At 53.5% G+C, this 21,123-nt stretch overlaps 1 protein-coding gene across 4 annotated transcripts in view; it reads right to left on the bottom strand.

Annotated features, from left to right (window-relative positions):
* The window catches only part of PTPRN2 (protein tyrosine phosphatase receptor type N2), a 972,293-nt gene that overhangs the window by 517,182 nt on the left and 433,988 nt on the right, over positions 1-21,123 (bottom strand). For 3 of the 4 annotated variants that reach the window (XM_039472901.2, XM_074378841.1, XM_039472902.2), the window contains one exon: positions 15,160-15,246. The exons of the other annotated variant lie outside the window; for it this stretch is intronic. In XM_039472901.2, the coding sequence (XP_039328835.1) occupies positions 15,160-15,246 (87 nt within the window). The remainder of the gene's footprint in view (positions 1-15,159; positions 15,247-21,123) is intronic. 4 annotated transcript variants of the gene reach the window in all.

Genomic DNA, 21,123 nt, shown 5'->3' with positions numbered 1-21,123 from the left:
GGATGAAAAATGGATGGGTGGGCAGTTTGGTAGATAGAGATATATAAGTACTTATTGTTTATAATAATTCAAACATATTTAGATACTTTCCCAAAATGCTGTCTATGGGTTAAGAATCATTTTGCATTAACTTTTCTCATCCTGTGGACTATACATTTAGTGAATTGCTCATTCCATTTCTTACTCAGTATTATGTTCAGAGAAACAAAGTGCTAATTAAGGTCTCAAACTTTTCAAACAAAATCCTGATGATTTATGAGACTCTATCTGGCTGTATGTAATTCGAGGCCAGGTAAAACCTGCGAGAGCTCACCATGCACAGTACATGTTTTTAGGGGCTCCCTTAGCCAGCCCGTCAGCTTTGAGGCAGAGGCACCGGGACCTCCCACGAAGCCGGCCCTGCGTCTGCCCTCGAGTGGACGAAGACCCAGGAGTGGGATGCTGCGGTGCTGAATAACAATCCCGAAACTAAAGCAATTCACTTGACAATGCCCTATTTTACAGCTGAATAAACGGAAACCCTTGGAGTTTTAGGTACTAGCTGCAAATCATCCAATTTTAATGTCAGTGCCACCACTGAAATCATGACTTCAGCATACTCAGCTGAGGGCCTTCTGTGAGGCACGAGGACAGCTGTGAACCCACATACAGGCCAGCTCCACTGCCCCTTCCGACTGCGTTGCTGGGCCGAGCCCCACACTCTTTGTGCGTTCGCTCCCGGAACTGTTCCTGGTGATCACCCACCTCCTCCCAGCTATGTCCCTTGTTCGCTGGCATCCCTGACTCTAGGGAAGCCCACAGCTTGGTGCCAGGCTAATCCAAGCTGCCAACAGAAACCAACAGAAAAATGAGCTCACATGCAGAATTCCCTTCGCATGCCTCATTCCAGCTGTGTCTTCCTGCAGAGGAGACGGTGGGACCATGAGACTCCAGAATTCCACGTGGATGGCATAATGCATACGTACTTTCCAAACCATACTTTTACCACATTTTCTGCACAATCGTGTATTCCTGCCTCCCATACACGAGGCAATAACTTCCCAAAGTATCTAGCCTGAGGGCTTACAAAGGAGTAGTATCAGAGGGTCAATTGCTATTTGAAGGTATGAAGAAACAGACTCACAGGGTTATTGCAAGATGATTTAACATCATGCAAGCCTTAACCAAAATGTGACTATTGCTGAGGCTTTGCGTTCTAAAGCACTGAGCAACTGCATTACTGTGAAGGTTGTGTCTTGTTTGCAAGTACTTTGTCATTACATATGATTTGGGAAGTCCTTGCTGTGCCAGGGAACGTCTTGCCCCACACTCTTCTCATAGAGCATTTGGAAGAAAACAGATTGTTCAATATTTATGCTTTGCCTTTGAACTTTGGAAGCATTTGCCTCATTTTAAGTTCCACTGCTACCTGCTTTCCTGCTACACCTGCTGGGTGGCACGGCCGGACCCAAAAGAAGACCTTTGTTCCCCCAGCACGGGGGTGGGCCAGGTCTCACAGGAGTGGCAGAAAGCTCACCATTTCCGAAGGACCAAGGCCCCCCGTCTGTCCCCATCTGGGCTCCCCTGCAGCTCCACCGTCACAATGCTTAGGGATTAATGAGCTACACAAACAGAGGACCAAATTATTAGTGTGTAACATGTAGAAACAGAAGCGCTGACCCAAGAATTAGGACCAAGGCTTTTTCCCAAAGCCTCAGCAGGTTGGCCACAGCCTTCCATGGTGTAGGACATGTAGCAAAGGTGAGAACCCGCCCTCGCCCCCAGCATGCGCCTGGGGGCTCCACTGCTCGTGCCCCCACCATCCCCCAGGGTCTTCTGGGCACCGTGGCTCACTCTGTTTTGTTCCTTGTTTCACTTTCGTTTCTCTGGTCACTCAGGCTGCTCACTCCCGAGGCCACCTGCCAGCCTTCAGACACCTCTGGTTTGCAATCCTGAATGAAATGTGATGCCCGCTCATGGGCCAGCATCCGTGGAGGGAGGAGCCGCTGGGGCCCCTACCTGGGGCGGGTTTATGTTGCTCCCTGCCCTCTGCGGCAGGTCTCAGCCTTTCCTGCAGGAGCTGAGTCCCGAACAAACTGCCCCGGCTCATCTGCCCAAAGCCTCCTGCCATCAGCTCATCCGAACGTCTCTGACTGAGACACACACTCGGAAGAGTGAAGCAATTTCTGTTTGGTCCTGGTGAGAAGAATAAGAACAACACCGAGCAGGGGTGTCTCCTACAGATGGCGCAGGTCATGAGAAAAATGCATATTTTACCAAACTGTTCAGTGTCATTTCAGTATAAATCTAACTTGTTCATGTTTTTACATATTTCTTGGCTTAAACATTTTGTTATTTTAATAATGCGTCTAGAAGGCTATCCTTTATCTAGCGCTAAGTATCTGCATACACACGGCATTTAACTCTCACGACTCCAATGTACTCATCATCATCTCTACTCCACGAGGAGCCCGCTGAGGTCAGGGTGGCTTCGGGAACCTGCCCAGGGTCTCATGGCAAGTTGAGAAAAACAGAGTCAAACCCACGTGCCTTTGAATCCAGAGCCTGTCCATTCTTCCCTGGAATAATTCATTCACTCACTAACACATAAGCCCCGTTATGGTCCAGATGCTGTTCCAGTCACTGATGACACATGACATAGCAATGCAGACCAGGACCCGCCTTCGAAGAGCACAAAAGTGCATATATATATACCTTGGAATACTACGTAGCCATAAAAAATGATGAGTTCGTGTCCTTTGCAGGGACTTGGATGAATCTGGAAACCATCATTCTTGGTAAACTGACACAAGAACAGAAAGCCAAACACCGCATGTTCTCACTCATAGGTGGGTGTTGAACAACGAGAACACGTGGACTCAGGGAGGGGAGCATCACACACAGGGGCAGTTGGGGGGGGTAGGGGAGAGACAGCAGGGGATGGGGAGGGAGGGGAGGGCGGGGAGGGATAACATGGGGAGAAATGCCAGATATACTATGCACCTAAAGTAAAATAAATAAATAAAAGAGGGTGCACTTTTCGGTTTTGGTTCTGTAGAGACAAGGTCTCACTATGTTGCCCTGGCTGGTCTTGAACTCCTGGCCTCTAGTGATCCTCCCGCTTCAACCCGCAAAGTACTGGGATTACAGATGTGGGCCATTGCACCTGGCCAGGTGATAAAGATTCAAAGTCCTATGGATGAAAGTGCCATTAAAAGAAAGCTCAGAGCGGAACGCCTCATTACCAGGTATCCAGTTCAACACCCAAATCCAGCCTTTTCCCAGAGCTCCACACTGGGAGTGCATTGAACAGTCTGGAGAAAACCATGGGTTCTTCCTGCCAATCTGAATCCATTAACAGTGGAAATTAGAGTGGTTTTTTTCCTAACAACAATGAAAATAGTGGAATTCTCCAGCTAACATGTGTCACAAACTTCAGAGCAGGCACTGTTCTAGCTTTTCCCATCGTCTCTCCAACCCTGTCGTGGCCTGACGACCACATATACAATTTGTGGGGCCCTCTGTTGAAGAAGCGTAAGAGTCTCAAAATGGCGCCAGCAAAGTGTGGACCACATGTGGGGCCTGCTAAAAGCCAGTCCCAGCCACATGCCCAGGCCACCCTGGATCCTTGTGAGGACCCAGAGGCTCAGAATGATGACGAACCTGCTCTCTTCCTAAACGGTCATATCATTTCACACTAGGAAAGGAGGCTCCATCGATATTTTAAACACAAATATCTTCAACCAAAGCATGGGGCTCACTTAACATGAGAAATGCCACCTTTCACCCAAGCAGGATTCTTCTTTGCAAATCCACAGGGGTCTTCCCTTGCTGTCTCATCTGAAAGACAGGCCGGGGCAGTTTGGACATACTGTGACATTTCCTTGACATGCCTTTCCAGGAAAACCTCCTGTCACTGTGTGGAGCCACTAGCATGCACCTTTGCAAGAGCCTGCAATATTCAGAGAGGGCATGGAAGACGAAGCCTGTGCTCCATCTGGGAAGGAGAGTCACATAACATGAGGCCACCACTTCCCCACCTTCCTCAGGCAGCATCGTTTGGCAAATCCAGAACACAGGGACAACAGGTAGCAGCGTGGCCAGTGATGGCCAGAGTCCGCAGGTGGTGGGTACGCGGCATCAGGAAAGCAAATGCCATTTACCAAGACCCTCCCTGAGGGCTCCTGGGACTTTTCACTGCTGGGGGCTTATGGCTTGAGTGATATCACTAACCGACGGCACTGTGTCTGCAGTTGCAAATCTGCACTGCCCTGATGTGTAGACCAAATTTTCCAGGGCTTCATAGTCATTGAGGCTACAGGGAAAACTAGAGCCAACCAGGGAATTCAGGACCATTCTCACCCCTCACAGGGTTCCTGCTGCCTGCAACATCTTCATACATGCCTTACGCACAGAGACAAGACTGTGGCAAGGAATCGCAGTTCTGCCCCAGGAAACTGAAACATACTTTCCAGAAGCTTCCCTGCGAGCCCCAGGGACTTCCCCCCCTGGCAGGGTGGGAGAGGGACAGGCACTGTGGGGAAGGGCCTGGGCAGCCCTGGGACTGTCACAGGATCCAGCAGGCACAGGCATCTCCCACGCCCTGTGCAGAGAGAAGACCCTAACGAGAGGTGTCAGGGTTGAGAGTTCCCACGGCTGCCTCTCGGGTAACCGTCCTGGAGAACAACACCACTGCATTCATCAACCCACTGAATCACACGGATAAGAAAGTCAACGCTTCTTCACCGGCAGAGCGCATGAAGATTGATCACAGAATTAGGCCGTGCACCACGATGCCCGGCGGATCCATGACTGCACATGGCTGACGCCGTCCGGAAGAGAGCTGACACTGAGCTGGTCTCACTATGGACTCAGAGGCTCGTGGGAATGTGCCTTTGGCGTTCGTCCCAGGAGTGCTGCCCACCTAACCGAGATTCTGTGGAAGGCAGCCTGGCATCGATCACTGCGCCGCAGACAGCCATGAGTACATCGTGAAACCCGGCTGTGGCCACTGCAGGTCTGCTGGCATAATCACATCACAAACTAATGCAGTTTTAATGGTCTCTAATGATGTAATAAGAAACAACGGAATTTACTTGACAGCTACATAACCACTAACAAAACGTATTCAGCGTAACTAGTCCTTCCATAAAGCCGCAGGAGTCTGAGAGCGACAGCCTGCACATCCCATCCGCCTCTTCCTTTCCCGACACAATGAGCCGCTCTGCAAATGGCCCCGACATGCAGCCCCGCATGACCGTGGTGCCCGCCCGCCTGCCAGAGCGGCTGCCCTTCCCCAGGCACCAACCAGGCACAGCCCACGCCCACGTGAGTCCCTGGAGCCCACACATTTGCCAAGTGTGTGCCCGCTGCTGCCAGGCCCAGGGGAGGCACAGGTCATGGAGGCAGGGCTGTGTGTTCCGCTACACGTGAGCACAAACGCACACGGGCACCGTAACTCAAGAGCAGGTGTGGGCAGCCTCCGCCTGGCCAGGGCGGGGACCTCGGAGAAGGTGCTGGACGCAGAAGGCTCAGACTTCAGCTCTGACACATGGACAGGGGAACCGGCGAAGGAACGCAGGTGAGGCCACCGGGGAGGCTCCCGGGAAGGAGGCGCAGTGGCTCTCAGGGACGGGCAGTGGGACTCAGGTTTGACTCTGCAGGAAAGAGGGGGCCTCCAGTGTCCTGAGCGGGGAGACAGTGGAGAGCCTCGTTTACCAGCGACTGAGCCTGTGGAAGGCCAGCCCTGCTCCCGCAGAGCTGAGAAGCCCTCTGTGCTCAGAATCCACCCTCAGACAGCGAGGGCGGTTGCTGGGAGGGCCATGGGCAAGGAGCGGGCATGGGCGAGGTCCAGCTGCTGTGTGACACCAGCGGCTCCCCAAGGCACACACCTCCCCGCCCCCGCCCCGGCCTGGCATCTATCGGTCCCACCATTTTGCTGAGACTGTGAAGGTGAAGGGTCGCTTGGGCTCTGTGATGGGAAGGAGGACGTTTGACCTCGTGAACACGTGATGCCCTTCGTGGGAGAGGAGGGGGAGAGATGAAGCCAAGCGAGACCACCGGGGAGCTGGGGACGCAGCGGGGCATGTGGAGCGGGGGCAGGGCGGGAGGGCCGGAGAAGACAGCAGAGGACCAGCATGCGGGGTGCAGGGTTCCGGGGCCCTCGGGAGGAGCCGGGCTTCTCAGCGCAGAACACCCGCTTCTGCTCTGGCCTCACGCCGGTTCCACATCCCGGCTGCCTTCTCCTCCCCTCCCCCATCCCATCGGTGGTCACGCTTCACTTCCACTCTCCACTCCTCCCTCATAAGGACCACGGTGTTCATTAAATAAACTTATTCCTTCTCATTTTTATTTCCATAGGTTTTCAGGGAACAGGCGGCGTTTGGTTACATGATTATGTTCGTAACAGGTGATTCTGTGCACCCATCACCCAAGCGGTGGCACTGACCCCAGTGTGGAGTCTTTTAAACCCACCCTCCTGCCACCCTTTACCCAAGTCCCCAAAATCCACTGTGTCATTCTTAAGCCATGACATCCTCATAGCTTAGCTCCCACTTATGAACGAGAACACACGATGTTTGCTTTCCATTCCTGAGTTACTTCACTTAGAATATTGGTCTCCAGTTCCATCCAGGTTGCTGACAATGCCACCATTTCTTTCCTTTTTATGGCTGGATAGTATTCCATGGGGTGTGAGAGTGTGAGTGTGAGTGAGTGTGTGTGTGTGTGTGCATGCCATAATTAATTTATCTTTATCCATTCACTGACTGACAGGTATTTGGGTTGGTTCCATGTTTTTGCAATTTTGAGTTGTGCTGCTGTAAACGTGCGTGTGCAGTTATCTTCCTCATATAACGACTTCTCGTCCTGTGCGTAGATGCCCGGGGCAGGGCTTGCTGGATCTGACGGTAGTTCTACCTGTAGTTCTTTAAGGAACCTCTACACTGTTTTCCTTAGTGGCTGTACTAGTTCACACCTGATCACCACATCCACATCAATATCTACCGTTTTTTGATTTTCTGATCACGGCCATTCTTGCAGGAGTGAGGAGGTGTCGCACTGCGGTTTTGATTTGTGCTTCCCTGATCATTAGTGATGTTGGGCATTTTTCATCTGTTTGTTGGCCATTTGTATGCCTTCTTTTGAGAACCGTCTATTCATATCTTTACCCCTTGTTTTGATGAGATTGTGTGTTTCTTGCTAATGTGAGTTATATTTAGAGTCTGGGTATTAGTCTTTTGTTGGATATATAGATCGTGAAGATTTTCCCCACTCTTTGGGTTGTCTGTTTACTGCTGAAAGAAATCATAGATGACACAAACAAATGGAAACACATCCCATGCTCATGGATGGGTAGAATCAACATTGGGAAAATGACTGCATTGCTGAAAGCCATGTACAAATTCAATGCAATTCCATCCAAATACACCATCATTCTTCACAGAACGAGTAAAAACAATCCTAAAATTCAGTGGAACCAAAAAGCCCTCATAGCCAAAGCAAGACTGAGCAAAAAGAACAAGTCTAGAGGCATCACATTACCTGACTTCAAACTATACTACAAGGCCATGGTCACCAAAACAGCACGGCGCTGGTATAAAAATAGGCACACAGACCAATGGAGCAGAATAGAGATCCCAGAAATAAACCCAAATACTTACAGCCAGATGAACCTGGACAAGGCAAATGAAAATGTAAAGTGGGGAAAGCATACCCTGTTTCACAAACGGTGCTGGATACCTGGCTCGCCACACGTCTGAGAATGAAACGGGCCCTCACCTCTCGCCTTCCGCAAAATTCAACTCAAGGTGGATCAAGGGCTTAAACCTAAGACCTGACACTGTTAAAAATTCTAGAAAATAACATTGGAGCCGGGCGCAGTGGCTCACGCCTGTAATCCCAGCACTTTGGGAGGCCGAGGCGGGCGGATCACGAGGTCAAGAGATCGAGACCATCCTGGTCAACATGGTGAAACCCCGTCTCTACTAAAAATACAAAAAAATTAGCTGGGCATGGTGGCGCGTGCCTGTAATCCCAGCTACTCAGGAGGCTGAGGCAGGAGAATTGCCTGAACCCAGGAGGCGGAGGTTGCGGTGAGCCGAGATCGCGCCATTGCACTCCAGCCTGGGAAACAAGAGCGAAACTCCATCTCAAAAAAAAAAAAAGAAAATAACATTGGAAAAAACCCTTCTAGACACTGGCTTAGGTAAAGACTTCAGGGCCAAGAACCCAACAGCAAATGCAACAAAAACAAAGATAAATAGCTAGGACTTAAACGAAAACGTTTCCTCACAGCACAAGAAACAATCAGCAGAGTCAGCTAACTCCTTCCAGACATCTGGACAAGCAATCCCATTGAATGTAAAGAAAGACCTCACACCTTGCATTGCACCAAGAGTTTAAAACACAGCTCACCATGAAAGCCACGGAGACTTTCAAACAAGCCCCAGCTGGTGTTTAAGAAAGTCTCACGTGCTCCTGGCACAGGAGTGCACCTGTCGGCCTCAGTTCCACTCCAGTCAGAGTGGACAGCAAAGCTCCAGCCACCCTGACCTTCCAGTTGTTGGCCAGGTGGCCCACTGCTCCTCCCTGCTTCATTCTGGCCCACCCCGTCCCAGGGGATGTTACTGAGGGAGGCAGAGGTGGCCAAAGCAGTGAGCAGAGAGGGGCCCATCTCTGCCCATCAGTGACACTGTGCTGGGCCCTGAGGTCCCAGGAGCCGCTCTCAGAGGGCGGCCATGGAGCTTGCAGCTGACCCTGTGGCCTCTTTCTTGTCCTGAGGATGAAAGGGTTCCTCTCTCAAGCCCCGGGTCGCCAACTGGCCCCATGTGTCAAGTGCTAAGCCCAGGTGCCAGGAACCCCCAGCCCACGCCTTCATCCTGGAGCCAGGATGCGGACTGCGTGGCAGCCATCTGCAGCAGGGTGGCCGGGAGGGAAGCTTCAAACACCACGGAGCCCCCGTGCACCTGAGCCACGGCCTTCCACGTGCCGACAGCCACCACAGAAGGGCTTCGCCAGAGGAAAATGTGCTGGACACAGTGCATGTGTCCCAAGCTGGCGCAAGAACGTTTTATTCCAAAGCTGCCACGTGCGACTGCCCGCCCTCTGCGCGATGATCTGTTACGTGTCTGGGTGCAACGGCCTCCTCGCTCCCACGGAGCAGCCTCTCATGGTACCCAGGCTTCTTCCTGTCCACAGCCCTCAGATGTCCCCCACAACAATCTCACTTCTAACTGAGGAGGCGCCCACGCACCCACGCGTGCATCGGTACCGCGGGCCTCGGCAGCAGCAGGCGCATCTCCCAGGGCTGCAGATCCACGGGGGGTGTGGGATGGGTGCTGCAGCTCTGTGGGTGTCAAACGATGAGGCCCTCGCTGCTCACAGACTCACCGCTTCAGGCCTGCCTCACACTTGCACTTAACACGCACCCCTGGCAGTCACTGAACCAGGTTCAGAACAGAGAGAGGAACCGAGGGGCTGATGGTCTGGGGACAGCACCCGCCTAACGTGCCAGGGGCTATGGTTCAGGGGAGGCAGGAGACCCAGGAGAATGTGCCCCAGGACAGTGCCTCAGGCTCCTCAGCAGCATCAGAGCTGGTCCTAGACTGGGAGCCTGACGGGACAGGAGCTGGGACATCAGCGCGTGGGGAACCCCTCCTTCTGAAATAAGCAGGACTCGGTCAGGCCTGGGTGTCCAGACACGCACCCGTCCCTGTCTGACTGCACAGGCAGACGCAAGCGCCTAGAGCAAAGGGCCCGCCATCACTGGCTGCGGTCAGTGCGAGGCTCCCACTCAACCATCTGTGGCCTCATCCTCCCTGTGCGCTGGGCCTGGGCCCAGGGCGAGCTCCCGAGTCCTAAAACCCGGCCCCTTCCTGGGGGCCTTCGGGAGGGACAGTGCCAAAGACACAGGCTGGGGTGGAATCCTTCCAATCCAAAGTAAGAAGTAAAAAGGTTCAAAATAAAATAGCAGCAGTGGGAAAAAGAACGTGAAGGGCTCTGCACAGAGGTGAGACTCAAAGACCATCAGGAAAACGCTCCTTCCTGGACTAACATTCCTGTGGCCAGGGAGCGGCAATGCCCAAGGCGGGGCCTGCTCTCTGGGCCCCGGACAGCCCCTTCCTCTCCAGCCTCACTTCCCTGCCTGAGATGTACTTGGAATGCCTGAGGTCACCGGCACTTCTAGAACCTTCTCTAGCACTGTCCGACTTGTTTGTCTCATAAGCCAGGTTGCGAACAGCTCAGCAGCAAGGACGGGTGTCCCCTTCTATGTCCTGCTCTGTGCCAGGTCACTGCAGGCCCCCACGGGACAGGATGGTCAGCACACGGCACGCTGCCCTCTGTAACAGCGGCAACGTCACATCGTCCCGCTCAGCCCGGGATGTCTACAGCCTGGACACATTTCCTGCCGGTTCTTAGAGACGGATTTAAGGCAGTGGAGCATCGGGGCATCTGTCCCTGAGGTTTCTTTTCTGTGCTGTCACTACACCCTTTCTGGAGCAGCCTGCGGCATCAGAAGGCCTGAGGAAGGTCAGGATGAGGGCAGAGGAGGTCGGGGGAAGCTCAGACTCAGAGACTCCCAAGAAAGGCCCCAGAAGACACATCAGGATCAACGCGACTGAGGAGCAAAGCTACTGCTGTGACAATCAGGGATTTGTGGATGGATAAAAAAGTCATAGATGAGGAAATAGAAAGACACCAAGATCAGCAGCAGGGCCCTTCACAAGATGAAAGAGGAGATGAAGACTGCAGGGCTCACCAAGACAGGGAGAGAGAGAGAGAGCAGAGGGGAGAAGACAGGGCAGGACTGACGGAGGCCTTGTCAGCAGTGTGCGGAGCTTGGGGAAGAGCCAGTAACCACTCATCGTCAAAGCCATCCCAGCTCCGTCCCAAACTCCATCCCAGCTCCGTCCAGCAGCAGCCACAGCTCTATCCCAGGTCCTCCTGGAGATGCACCTGCTGCTGCCGAGGCCCGTGGTACCGATGCACGGGGGACCTGGGATGGGATACACTGCTTCCAGCTCCATCATCAGCTCCACCCTTGGCTCCATCCCAGCTCCATCCAGCTCCATCCAGCTCCATCCAGCTCCATCCAGCTCCATCCAGCTCCATCCAGCTCCATCATAGCTCCATCCAGATGCATGCCCTGCTCTATCCCTGCCTCCATCAGTCTCTATCCTGGCTCCATCTTACTCCATCCAGCTCCATCCAGCTCCACCCAGCTCTATCCAGCTCCAGCTCCATCTTCAGCTCCATTCCAACTCCATCCTACTCTATACCCAGCTCATCTCTGCTCCATCCTGGCTCCATCCAGTGCCATCCCTCCTTCACCTAGCTCCCTTTCAGTCCAATGAACTCCATCCCCATCTCTGTTCTGTTTTATTCCCAGCTCCTTCCAGCTCCATTCCAGCTCCTTCCAGCTCTATCCTAGCTCATCACTGCTCCATCATAGCTCCATCCTGCTTTGGCTCCAGATTCATCTCAGCTTCTTTCTGAGCTTCACCCCATTTCCATTTCCAGTTCCTTCCCAACTCTGCCTTAGCTCTATCCCAGTCCATCCCAGCCCCATCCAGGACCATCCTCCGCTCTATCTAGCTTCCTCCCAGGTCCATTTCTGCTTTATCTCATTTTAATCCTTACTCCTTCCAAGTGGCATCTCCAGCTCCTTTCTGAGCTTCATCCCAGCTCATCTCCCTTCTATCCAGTTCCACCCCAGTCTCCATCTCTGCTCCCTCCCAGCTCTAGCCCAGCTTCCTCCAAAGCTCCACCGTCACCCCTGTCCTTGGCTCCAGCTTCTTTCTTAGCTTCATCCCTGCCTCCACACATACACCTTTGTGTATCATCTGGCAGAAGCAAGTTCTCCCTTTCCTGACTCACTGTTTATCACTACTCAAAAGTGTACCACTCTGGGATTCCCCAAAACACTGATAAAGAGGGTGTCTCTCAGGGCTGATGAAATAAGCCTCTCCACACAAACACCTGCCTGTGGGACTGCCCTTGGAGATATAACCCTGTCACACTTGTGCCCTGCTTCCTGGAGGTGACAGTGTGCCTGCTACATGATTTCGACCAGTGTCCCAGGTCACAGATTCACAGAAGATGAATCCTTGAATAATCACTAAAGATCAAGTAGGCAAATACCTCTAATTTTCAAAATAAAATTATGGCCTCAAGAGGAAAAGTCACTTTCCCCTGATCCCATAAAACCAGATGATCTAATTCTCCTTCAGCATAAAGAGAAACACTTTAAGAGCCTGGAAGCATCTCAGTTCTTTCTGGTCTTGGGAGTTTCTTCTATTTTCAACTTCTGTGAAATTTGTCCAGTGTGGTTTCCCTGGAGTTAATATTTCTTCCCTAGGAACCCAAAACACCGACTGTGGGAGCTGCCTCACAAGAAACCAAGGTGAAGCTGACACACAGGCTTGTCTCTGTTTTCACGCATACCTAAGGGTGTGCTCACACCGCTGCCCCTCCTCTCTTCCTTTGCCTCCATCTGCTGATCCCATCAGAAACTGGGACCTCCCTGTCCACCGTACATGGAAGTTACGACATCTACACCTACCCAGATCTGTCCCGAGTCACCTGGACAGCACCCCTTAGGAGTCATCCAGGTACCTGACAGACGGTGTCTATTAATCAAACCCTTGTGAAGTTCCCTCAAACCCTCCCCACTCCTAAGTCCCCGCTGTGCTGAAAACCACCCGATACGTATGCAGTACCATCAGTCACACCAGAAGTTAAAACACCGATGCATTTCCTATCAGGTGGGAGACAGCCGCAGCCGCTGCCCACCTCCACCCCCAGAATCCCGGGCACCCAAACACCCAGGCCGCCCTGGGACAACAGGCCCTCCCCATGGTAAGCCACGGGGAAAATGCTTGATGCCAGGGGCTGCCAGGACGTCTGCCTGAGGCCCCGGCTGCATGCGTTTCCACGGCAGGCGTCACACTGCGCAGGTCCACACATGCTGTGCACTCAGACCCATCCCCATCCCTGAAGCCGCCATTCTGCAATTCTCAACTCCTGCCTCCCAGGCAGAAGTCACTCAGTGGCCACCCACTGCAGTCACGCTGTACCTGCTCTCTTCCTCACCTGTATCGCCTCATGCCTCCTGCCCACAGCAGCCCATGAACACGTCCCCTCTCACGTGGACATGTGCATCTGCCCTGCGCCTGCCCCTCTGACACGTGGATCCGGACAAGTTCCCTGCCCACTGCAGCCTGATGCGCCTGCCCCTCTCACACACGGATCCGGACAAGTTCCCTGCCCACTGCAGCCTGATGCATCTGCCCCTCTCACACATGGATCTCTGCACAGCCCCAGCCCACGGCAGGCTCATGCACCTGCGCCTTCACACATGGATCCGGACAAGTTCCCTGCCCACTGCAGCCTGATGCACCTGCCCCTCTCACACATGGATCTCTGCACCTCCGCTGCCTACTGCAGGCACATACACCTGCCCCCCAAATACCTGCATCTCAGCATAGCCTCTTCCCATTGTATTTATACCCTGCACCTGCTCTCACTCTCACGTGGATCTCTGCAAACCACCTGCTCACTGCAGTCCCAAGTATGCGCCCCTGTGCTCACCTGGTATGAGCAAATTGGCATGACCCTGTCACTTAAGGCCCCAGGCACCTGCCTGTCCCTCACCTGGTCCTCTGCAGCCCACTCACTCACTGCAGCCCCACCCAGGCCCCTGGCCCCTCTCTCCCCTGGATCCCTGCGATTCCATTCCCACTGCACCTGCCTTTAACTGCACCCCCTTACCCGGATCTGCACACGTCTCCTGCCCTCCAGTCTTCCCTTTCCCAGGTGCCCTCAGGGCTGCTGTCCCTCAGCTCTAGTCAGACCATCTCACTATGCTCATCCTGTAGGTCCTCTTGCTGTATATACTGGGTCCCTAGATGGCCTCTCTGTCCCTGCTTAGAGTGCTACCTGGGCTGCCCACCGGGCCACCCCATGTCAGGGAAACCCGCTAGAGTCCCACCATGTGAGGGGCCGCCTCTGTCCTCCAGATCCTTTCTGCCCACAGACATGGCCTTGAAAATGCTCTTTGCATGTGTCTGTGCCCTGGGAGTGGTGTGACCAACCCTGGGCGCATAGCACATCTCTCAGACACCTCCACGTGGCTTCAGATTTCTTCTAGAAGCTTCTGGTCCCAGGCTGGCTGGGGTGCTTCTCATGCATGACCCCTAGTGCCCTCCATGCTAATGATACATACACTCTACTGTCTTTTCTAATAAATGGCAGATTTGAGACAGGGACAATGTGTCTCACAGAGGATGTCCAGCTGCTGGTGTGAGGCCAAGTTGCCCCAGGTGCCCAGTGACCATCTGCTGAGAAGGGGACAGTGAGTGAATGACATCATCCCATGTGAAGGGGTCAGTAAATGACATCACCCTGGTGTGAAAGGGACAGTGAGTGAATGACGACACCCCGTGTGAAGGGGACAGTGAGTGAATGACGTCACACCCATGTGAAGGGGACAGTGAGTGAATGACGTCACCCCGTGTGAAGGGGACAGTGAGTGAATGACGTCACCCCCGTGTGAAGGGGACAGTGAGTGAATGACATCACCCCATGTGACAGGGATAGTGAGTGAATGACATCACCCTGTGTGAAGGGGGTCAGTGAGTGAATGACGTTGCCCCCGTGTGAATGGGACAGTGAGTGAATGACGTCATCCCGTGTGAAGGGGACAGTGAGTGAATGACATTGCCCCCGTGTGAATGGGTGAGTGAATGACGTCGCCCCTGTGTGAAGGGGTCAGTAAGTGAATGACGTCACCCCGTGTGAAGGGGTCAGTGAGTAAATGATGTCACCCCCGTGTTCTCAGGAATGCTGCCACAGCATTCTCTAGGGAGGGTCATCCAGAGGCTCCCACACATTGGCACAGGGTATGTGCAGAAGGTTCTAGAGCTTGGGTGGTTCCTGCACTACCAGTGAGAGGCTTGGCTGCACTGACGCCGCCCTTCAGGAGAGTCTCATTCTTCCCCTTAAACACAGGTTTCCCCTGTCTCTAAATAACTTAGCAAAGCTGCTGAAATCACCCTTTCACCTCTCGAAACAGGTTCCCTAGTGTAATTAACAAGAGCCTCGGGCTGGCAGCTCCTTCCCTCCCATGCAGTCCCTGCGACTGAGCCCCAGGAGCCCAGGAGCCCAGGAGCCCATACTTACTCCACGTCAGCGAAGGTGCTGCTGGGCACCTGCAGGAGGCGGGCGACGTCCTCCACCAGCCGCCTTCCTTCCTCGGGGCGCAGGGGGCTGCGGAGGACAGTGGGGGAGCAGTCACCACAGGGAAATGTCCATTCCAATGTCCACAGAGCCATCAGGCTGGAGCACTAAAGTGCCATGGCCCCACAGCCCTGCTTCCTGGTTCCCGCACACACCTTGCTCTCCCAGCCTGGGGTCAGCTGCCCCTCAGGCACGAGGGGTCAGCCGAGTTTCCAGCCGTCAGACAAACGGTGCAGCGCGGACGGGGCTGTGGGCAGCCTGCGTGGCCCCCCATGCGGACATTGCTCCTCTCAGCCTTCAGTAAAAGTCCACTAATGGGGAGAATGGAGAAGGCAGGGATGGGGGGCGCGGAGGGCGTGGGCCTCCGGCTGTGGATGGGCGGGCGGGGAGGGCGTGGGCCTCCGGCTGTGGACTGGCGGGCGGGGAGGGCGTGGGCCTCCGGCTGTGGATGGGCGTGCGCACCCAGAAAGCACCTGTCTTTAATGGGCTCATCTCTGACGTGAACCAGGCCCCAGTAAGAGGTGATTTAACCACCCCGTGGAGGCAGCACGTGGAAACCAGGCAGCCGGCCCCTTGGCAGCAGCTCAGGGAAGGGGGCAGGGGCATTCCCGGAAGACACTGTGGCCGCAGGCTCCCCTCAAGGCCACCCGGCTGGGGCCTGTTCCGTCAAGAGCTGCGAGCCATTGCCAGGGCAGTGTGCAGCTCCCATGCCCAGTCTCAATGGCCAGCATTCATGTTGAAAGTCACGGGCTGCCTGTGAAATCCTGTTAGTGCCACTTTAGTGGAGTATTAAATTACACTGTTACGTAAAAGCCGAGCTGTAGGGCTAAGGCTTTCCCCCAGTGGACGAGGCACCTGCATTCCTCATCCAGTGACCATGCAGAACACCTGCAGGGCGCCAGGCCCTGCTTCCAAAAGCAGCAACGGACAGCAGATCCAGCCCTGCCCTCAAGGGGTTCACATTCCAGGGGAAGGCAGTGAAGAGACGTTAGTGAACAGAAATTGATCCTGCTGTGATGGGTTAAATTACATCACCTAAAAACACATGTTGAAATCCTAAAACCCAATAACGTGAATCTATTTGGAAACAGGGCATTCACAGATTCAGTTAAGTTGGGTCGTTAGGGTGAACCCTAAGCCAAGGTCCCTGGTGTCCATGTAAAAAGGAGGGTCTGGACTCAGAGACAAACACAGAGCGCAGGACGGTGCAAAGACACGGGAGGAAGCTGAGGTCGTCTCAGGCCAGCGGCAGCGGGGCGAGGCGGGGAGAGACCCTCCCCAGCCTCAGGGCGCCGGCCCTGCCCACTTCTGGGTCCTGGACTTCAGCCTCTGCGCTGGAGCGTCTAAGACGGAGCCCTGGTTCCCCCCAGCATCTAGGGTCGGGGTGATGGGAGGAACTGGCAAAGAGAAAGGAAAGGGCTGCCCCAGAGGCAGGCAGTGAGCTCGGGAGAGCTCCAGGCAGGAGAAGGGCCGGGCGCCAGGCCGGGCGCCAGACCGGTCCAGAGAGATGAGGATGGGGAGCTGGCGCGGAGCTTCGGGTCCCGGGGCTGTGGTGGACCTGCAGGAGCTCTTCTGCAAGGCTGTGGGGACCGGCCCGGCAGCCCATTCCGCGTTGGCAGGAGGGAGGGTGGGAAAGGAGAGATGGGCCAGCACTGCAAGCGATGCCCTGGGCTCTGGGGCAGGAGGGGAGGTTTCTGTGAAGCTGGGAGACACATCAGGACCACAGCATAGGGATGGGAGTGACGAGACGAGGAGGTGCCGGGTGTGCGGCACGGCCCTGCACACCCCGGAGCAGGCAGAGGCCTCCGGCAGGAGTGTGGCGCTGGTAACGGAGCTGGCACCAGGACTGGAGACCTGGGCATTCTCTACTCATGACTTCCACTCAGGGCCTCTGGGGAGACCCCAGCAGGGCCTGCAGATTCAGACGTGTGAGCGGGGACACACAGTGACTGGTCCAGCCTGAGTGCTGCTGCATCAGCTGGAGAGAGCTTAGTTATTGGGGTTATGAATCCTTCCTGGGGACAGAGAGGCACACTGAGGTGGAGCCTCACAGGCCTTGCACCCAGCAATGGGAAAGCCATCCGATGCCATCAGTGCTACAAGCTGTGGTCGTGGCCACCAGGGACACAGCCCACCATCCTTCACCATGACCTTGAGGCACGCAGCCCTCTGGGACCAGCTGGGGCACTGGCCGCCTTCCGCTCAGGGAGGAGCCACATGTGGGCTCAGGGTGGGGCCTGTCGCAAAAGCCCTGTACCTCCGGGGAGGCCGGTAGCCTCCACATCTAGGTACCCCTCAGAGCCACCCAGGGAGGGCGTCCAGGCCCATGCCTGTCCTGCCCAGCCAGTGCAGTTGGAATTGGAGCCAAGGGCAGTGTATTTAAAATCAAAATATAAAACCAAAACAATCCCTTGCAGGCAAATGTGACGACTGGTCCGGTTTGGGAGCCCTGGTTACAGCAATGGAAAGATGACGGTGTACCCTGGTGCCACACGCCTTCCCTGCCCAGTCCAGGGCTCCGGGACCTGAGTGGGCCAAGGACTCACCAGGAAGGCTGTCGGAATGCAGATGCCCCAGCCCTCACCCTCAGAGTTTCAGTCAGAAGGCCACAGGTCAGGCCTGGGGATCTGCATTTCTCACAGATTCCCACCAGTACTGACACTGTTGTCCAGGCACCTGCTTTGGGAACCCCTGGGCCAAACTCCCACACCATAAAACCACTAGCAAAGCCACATGACTCCAACCCTAGGCTAACGTAGGTCGCTCGGCTTCAGGCAGTCTACACGTTAGCTGGGAGGGACGTGGAAGACCTGTGTGGGAATGTTCTGCTCTTCATCTAACAAAGATTTCCTGAGCACCAGGGGTACCAGGCTGAGCCAGGAGCTATGGAGACAGAGATGGAGGAGGAGGAGCCCGCGGCCCCAGGCAGTCTCCAGTCTGGCAGGAGCAACAGTAAAGAACGTGCATAAAAACCCACGGCACACCCCAGGGAAAAGAGAAGCCGGGGTCCTGGGGCCTACACGGGAAGCTGGTCCAGGCTGGGGTAGGGGCACCCCAGAAGGGTCCCCAGCTACCACAGGGCTGAGAGGATGGATCGTGTCACTAGTCTAACGCACAGAGTGAGAGAGGCGGGCACAGGGGTGGAAGGAGAAGCAGATGCCTGAGGCTGCACAGTCACTTGCAGAACCTGAGAGAAGGGGCTGGGGGGCACGGACGGCTGGGGGAAGGGGACCACCTGCACAGTGCTCCTCATCCCAGATAAAGTGGCGAGCTATTAACTGGGCCTAAGCAAGGGCACCGTGCTGATCAGACATTTAAAAGTTGTCTCTCCTGGTCCCAGCTACTCAGAAGGCTGAGGAGCCCAGGAGCTCAAGGCTGCAGTGAGCTATGACCGCACCTGTGAATATCTGCTGCACCCCAGCCTGGGTGAAAAGCAAGACCCCATATCCAAAACAGCAACACCAACAATGAAAGTTCACTCTCCTGGGTAAAGAACAGGTTGGAGACCAGAGGAGACACAAGGGAAGCAGCGGGAGGCCTCCAGAATGTCTCAGTGAGACTTGAGCTCATGCAGCGTGGACCACGGTGACAGTGACTGAATGAACATGGTCACAGGCAGCAAGATGTCAGCAGGCAAGGTGTCCAGAGCTGTGAGTGAGGAAGGTGGGCTCTGCAGGGCAGAAGGGATGGCAGAGGCTGACGTTGTTTTCTGACCCAGGGTGCTATGAACTGGTTGTGACCCCTAAAATCTGTATGTTCCAATTGTTAGCCGCAAGGTGAAGGTGTGAGGAGGACAGGCCTATGGGGGGTGGACAGGTCTAGAAGGCGGAGCCTCCTAATGGGATCAGTGCCCTCTACAAAAGGCTCTGTAGCTCTTTCTCCTCCACGTGAGAAAATGCCATCTGCAACCTGGAAGTATCCACCAATAACCCAAAATCTGCTGGCATCTGGATTCCAACCTCTAGAACTGAGGAAGAAATTCCTACTGCTTCTAAGCTGCCCTCTCCATGGTACTTTGCTATGCACTGCGAGTGGACTCAGGGACAGGCCCAGGACAGAGGAAAGGCCCTGAGGTCAGCCTCAGACACAGTGAGTCTGTGTGGCCTGCAAGGCATCAGGCGGCTATGACAGGACTGTCTGCACTGAGCCCACCCCTCACACTCCACCTGCGCCACCCTCAGATGGAAGAGGGAAGGAGCCTGGTTAGCACAGGTGAGTGACTGGGAACTGGGGTTCTATAAGCCAGGCCCACTCTGCGCAGCCTGCATGGAGTGGGGGAGTGAAGACCTCACCCACGTGGGGTGGGCTTGGCTGCTGCACCACCCACCTCTCCCTGCACACGGGCACCACTGGTACTCACTCCACCAGCAGACTATACCTTGGCATTAACTGCACGAATGAATGAACAGGAAAATGTCAAGAATGTTAAAAAAAACCCAACATTTAAAAAATTATTAAAATATAAACTATTAAATGAACCCCACTCAATTTAGAAAGTTTCTGTAAAACTTAAGTAAACCAGGAATGAATTTTGGGAAGATGATGAGTAGGAAACACCAAGAATCTGTCTCCCACCTGATGACATTGTGCTAGTCAGATCTGTCTGAAGCAACCAATCCTTGAACTCTGAGGCCTAATAAAGGCATCCGACTTCTAGGGGAAGGTTTGGATACACCTTTCAGTCAACATCAGCTTTTATCACAGAAGGAGCTACACCTACGTCCCCTCCAGCCCTGTGGCAGGCAGCTGTGCACAGGTTCCTGGAGCCACCTACACACACTTGCAGGAGCCAGAACAGGCAACACAGACTTTGCCCTCCAAATACCGGCAATCTGTGGTCTCACTGCTGACTGCCGCTTCTCATCACTGAGGCACAGGCAAGGAGGGTGCCATCCTTCAGCCACCTCCTCATTGTTGCTGCTTCTCATCCTCTGGTCAAAGTGACTTACAGGGGATTTTAAATGCTAACGCCCATTCTTCCCACCTTCATTTTTCTCCTTTTCCCATTTTGGGAGCCATAAATTAAACACAAGAATATTCAAAAGTAACTGAATGTACAGGGAAAACTACAAAGTCACCACACGTGCCCAGGGGAAAGGCTCAAACAAGACCACAGGTTTACACCTCAGGCTGATCCCCGGCACAGACACAGCCTACAGCAATTTTAAAAGAAAGAGAAACAACCAATAGTAAACCTATGGAGAGACAATCTGATTTCCAGAGCTAGATTAAAATTTCTAGTTTTCAACAAAAAATTGCAAGGCATACAAAGAAACAGGAAACTACTGCCCATTCAAAGAAAAAAGGTAAGTCAATAATAATAGTCTCAAGAAAAGACCAGATGGCAAATATACTAGGCAAAGACTTTAAAGCAATTATCATAAAAATGCTTGAAGAACTAAAAAAAGATGTAAAGAAAGGCAAGAAAACTATGTATGACAATATCAATAAAGAGAAAACCTAAAAAAAGAAATTCTGAAGCTCAAAATATAATAACTGAAATTAAAAAGTTCACTAGAGAGATTAAAAGGCAGATTTGAGCAAGAAAAATAAAAACCAGTGAACTTGAAGATAGGACAATAGAAATTATTGAGTCTAAGCAAACAAAAAGAAAAAAAGATTGAAGAAAACTCACAAAATCCTAAGGGATGTGTGGGCACCACCAAGAAAACCAGTATATAAATTGTAAGAGAAAATTACCAAAAAGAAAAAAGAAAGATAAAGGGACAGAGAAAATACTTGAAGAACAATAGCTGAAAACTTCCCAAAATTTGATGAAAGACATGGATATAAACATCCATGAAGCTCATTGAACTCCAAGTAAAATTAACTCAAAGAGACACATTTTAGCTAAATTTTTCAAAGATAAGAACAAATGGAGAATTTGCCCTTTACATTTGAAAGCAG

The sequence above is a fragment of the Saimiri boliviensis genome, chromosome 10 (assembly GCF_048565385.1).
Source record: "Saimiri boliviensis isolate mSaiBol1 chromosome 10, mSaiBol1.pri, whole genome shotgun sequence".
In the NCBI taxonomy this organism is placed as follows: domain Eukaryota; kingdom Metazoa; phylum Chordata; class Mammalia; order Primates; family Cebidae; genus Saimiri; species Saimiri boliviensis.
Note: the sequence above shows the minus strand (reverse complement) of the source record. Positions and strands in the feature narration are given on the sequence as shown.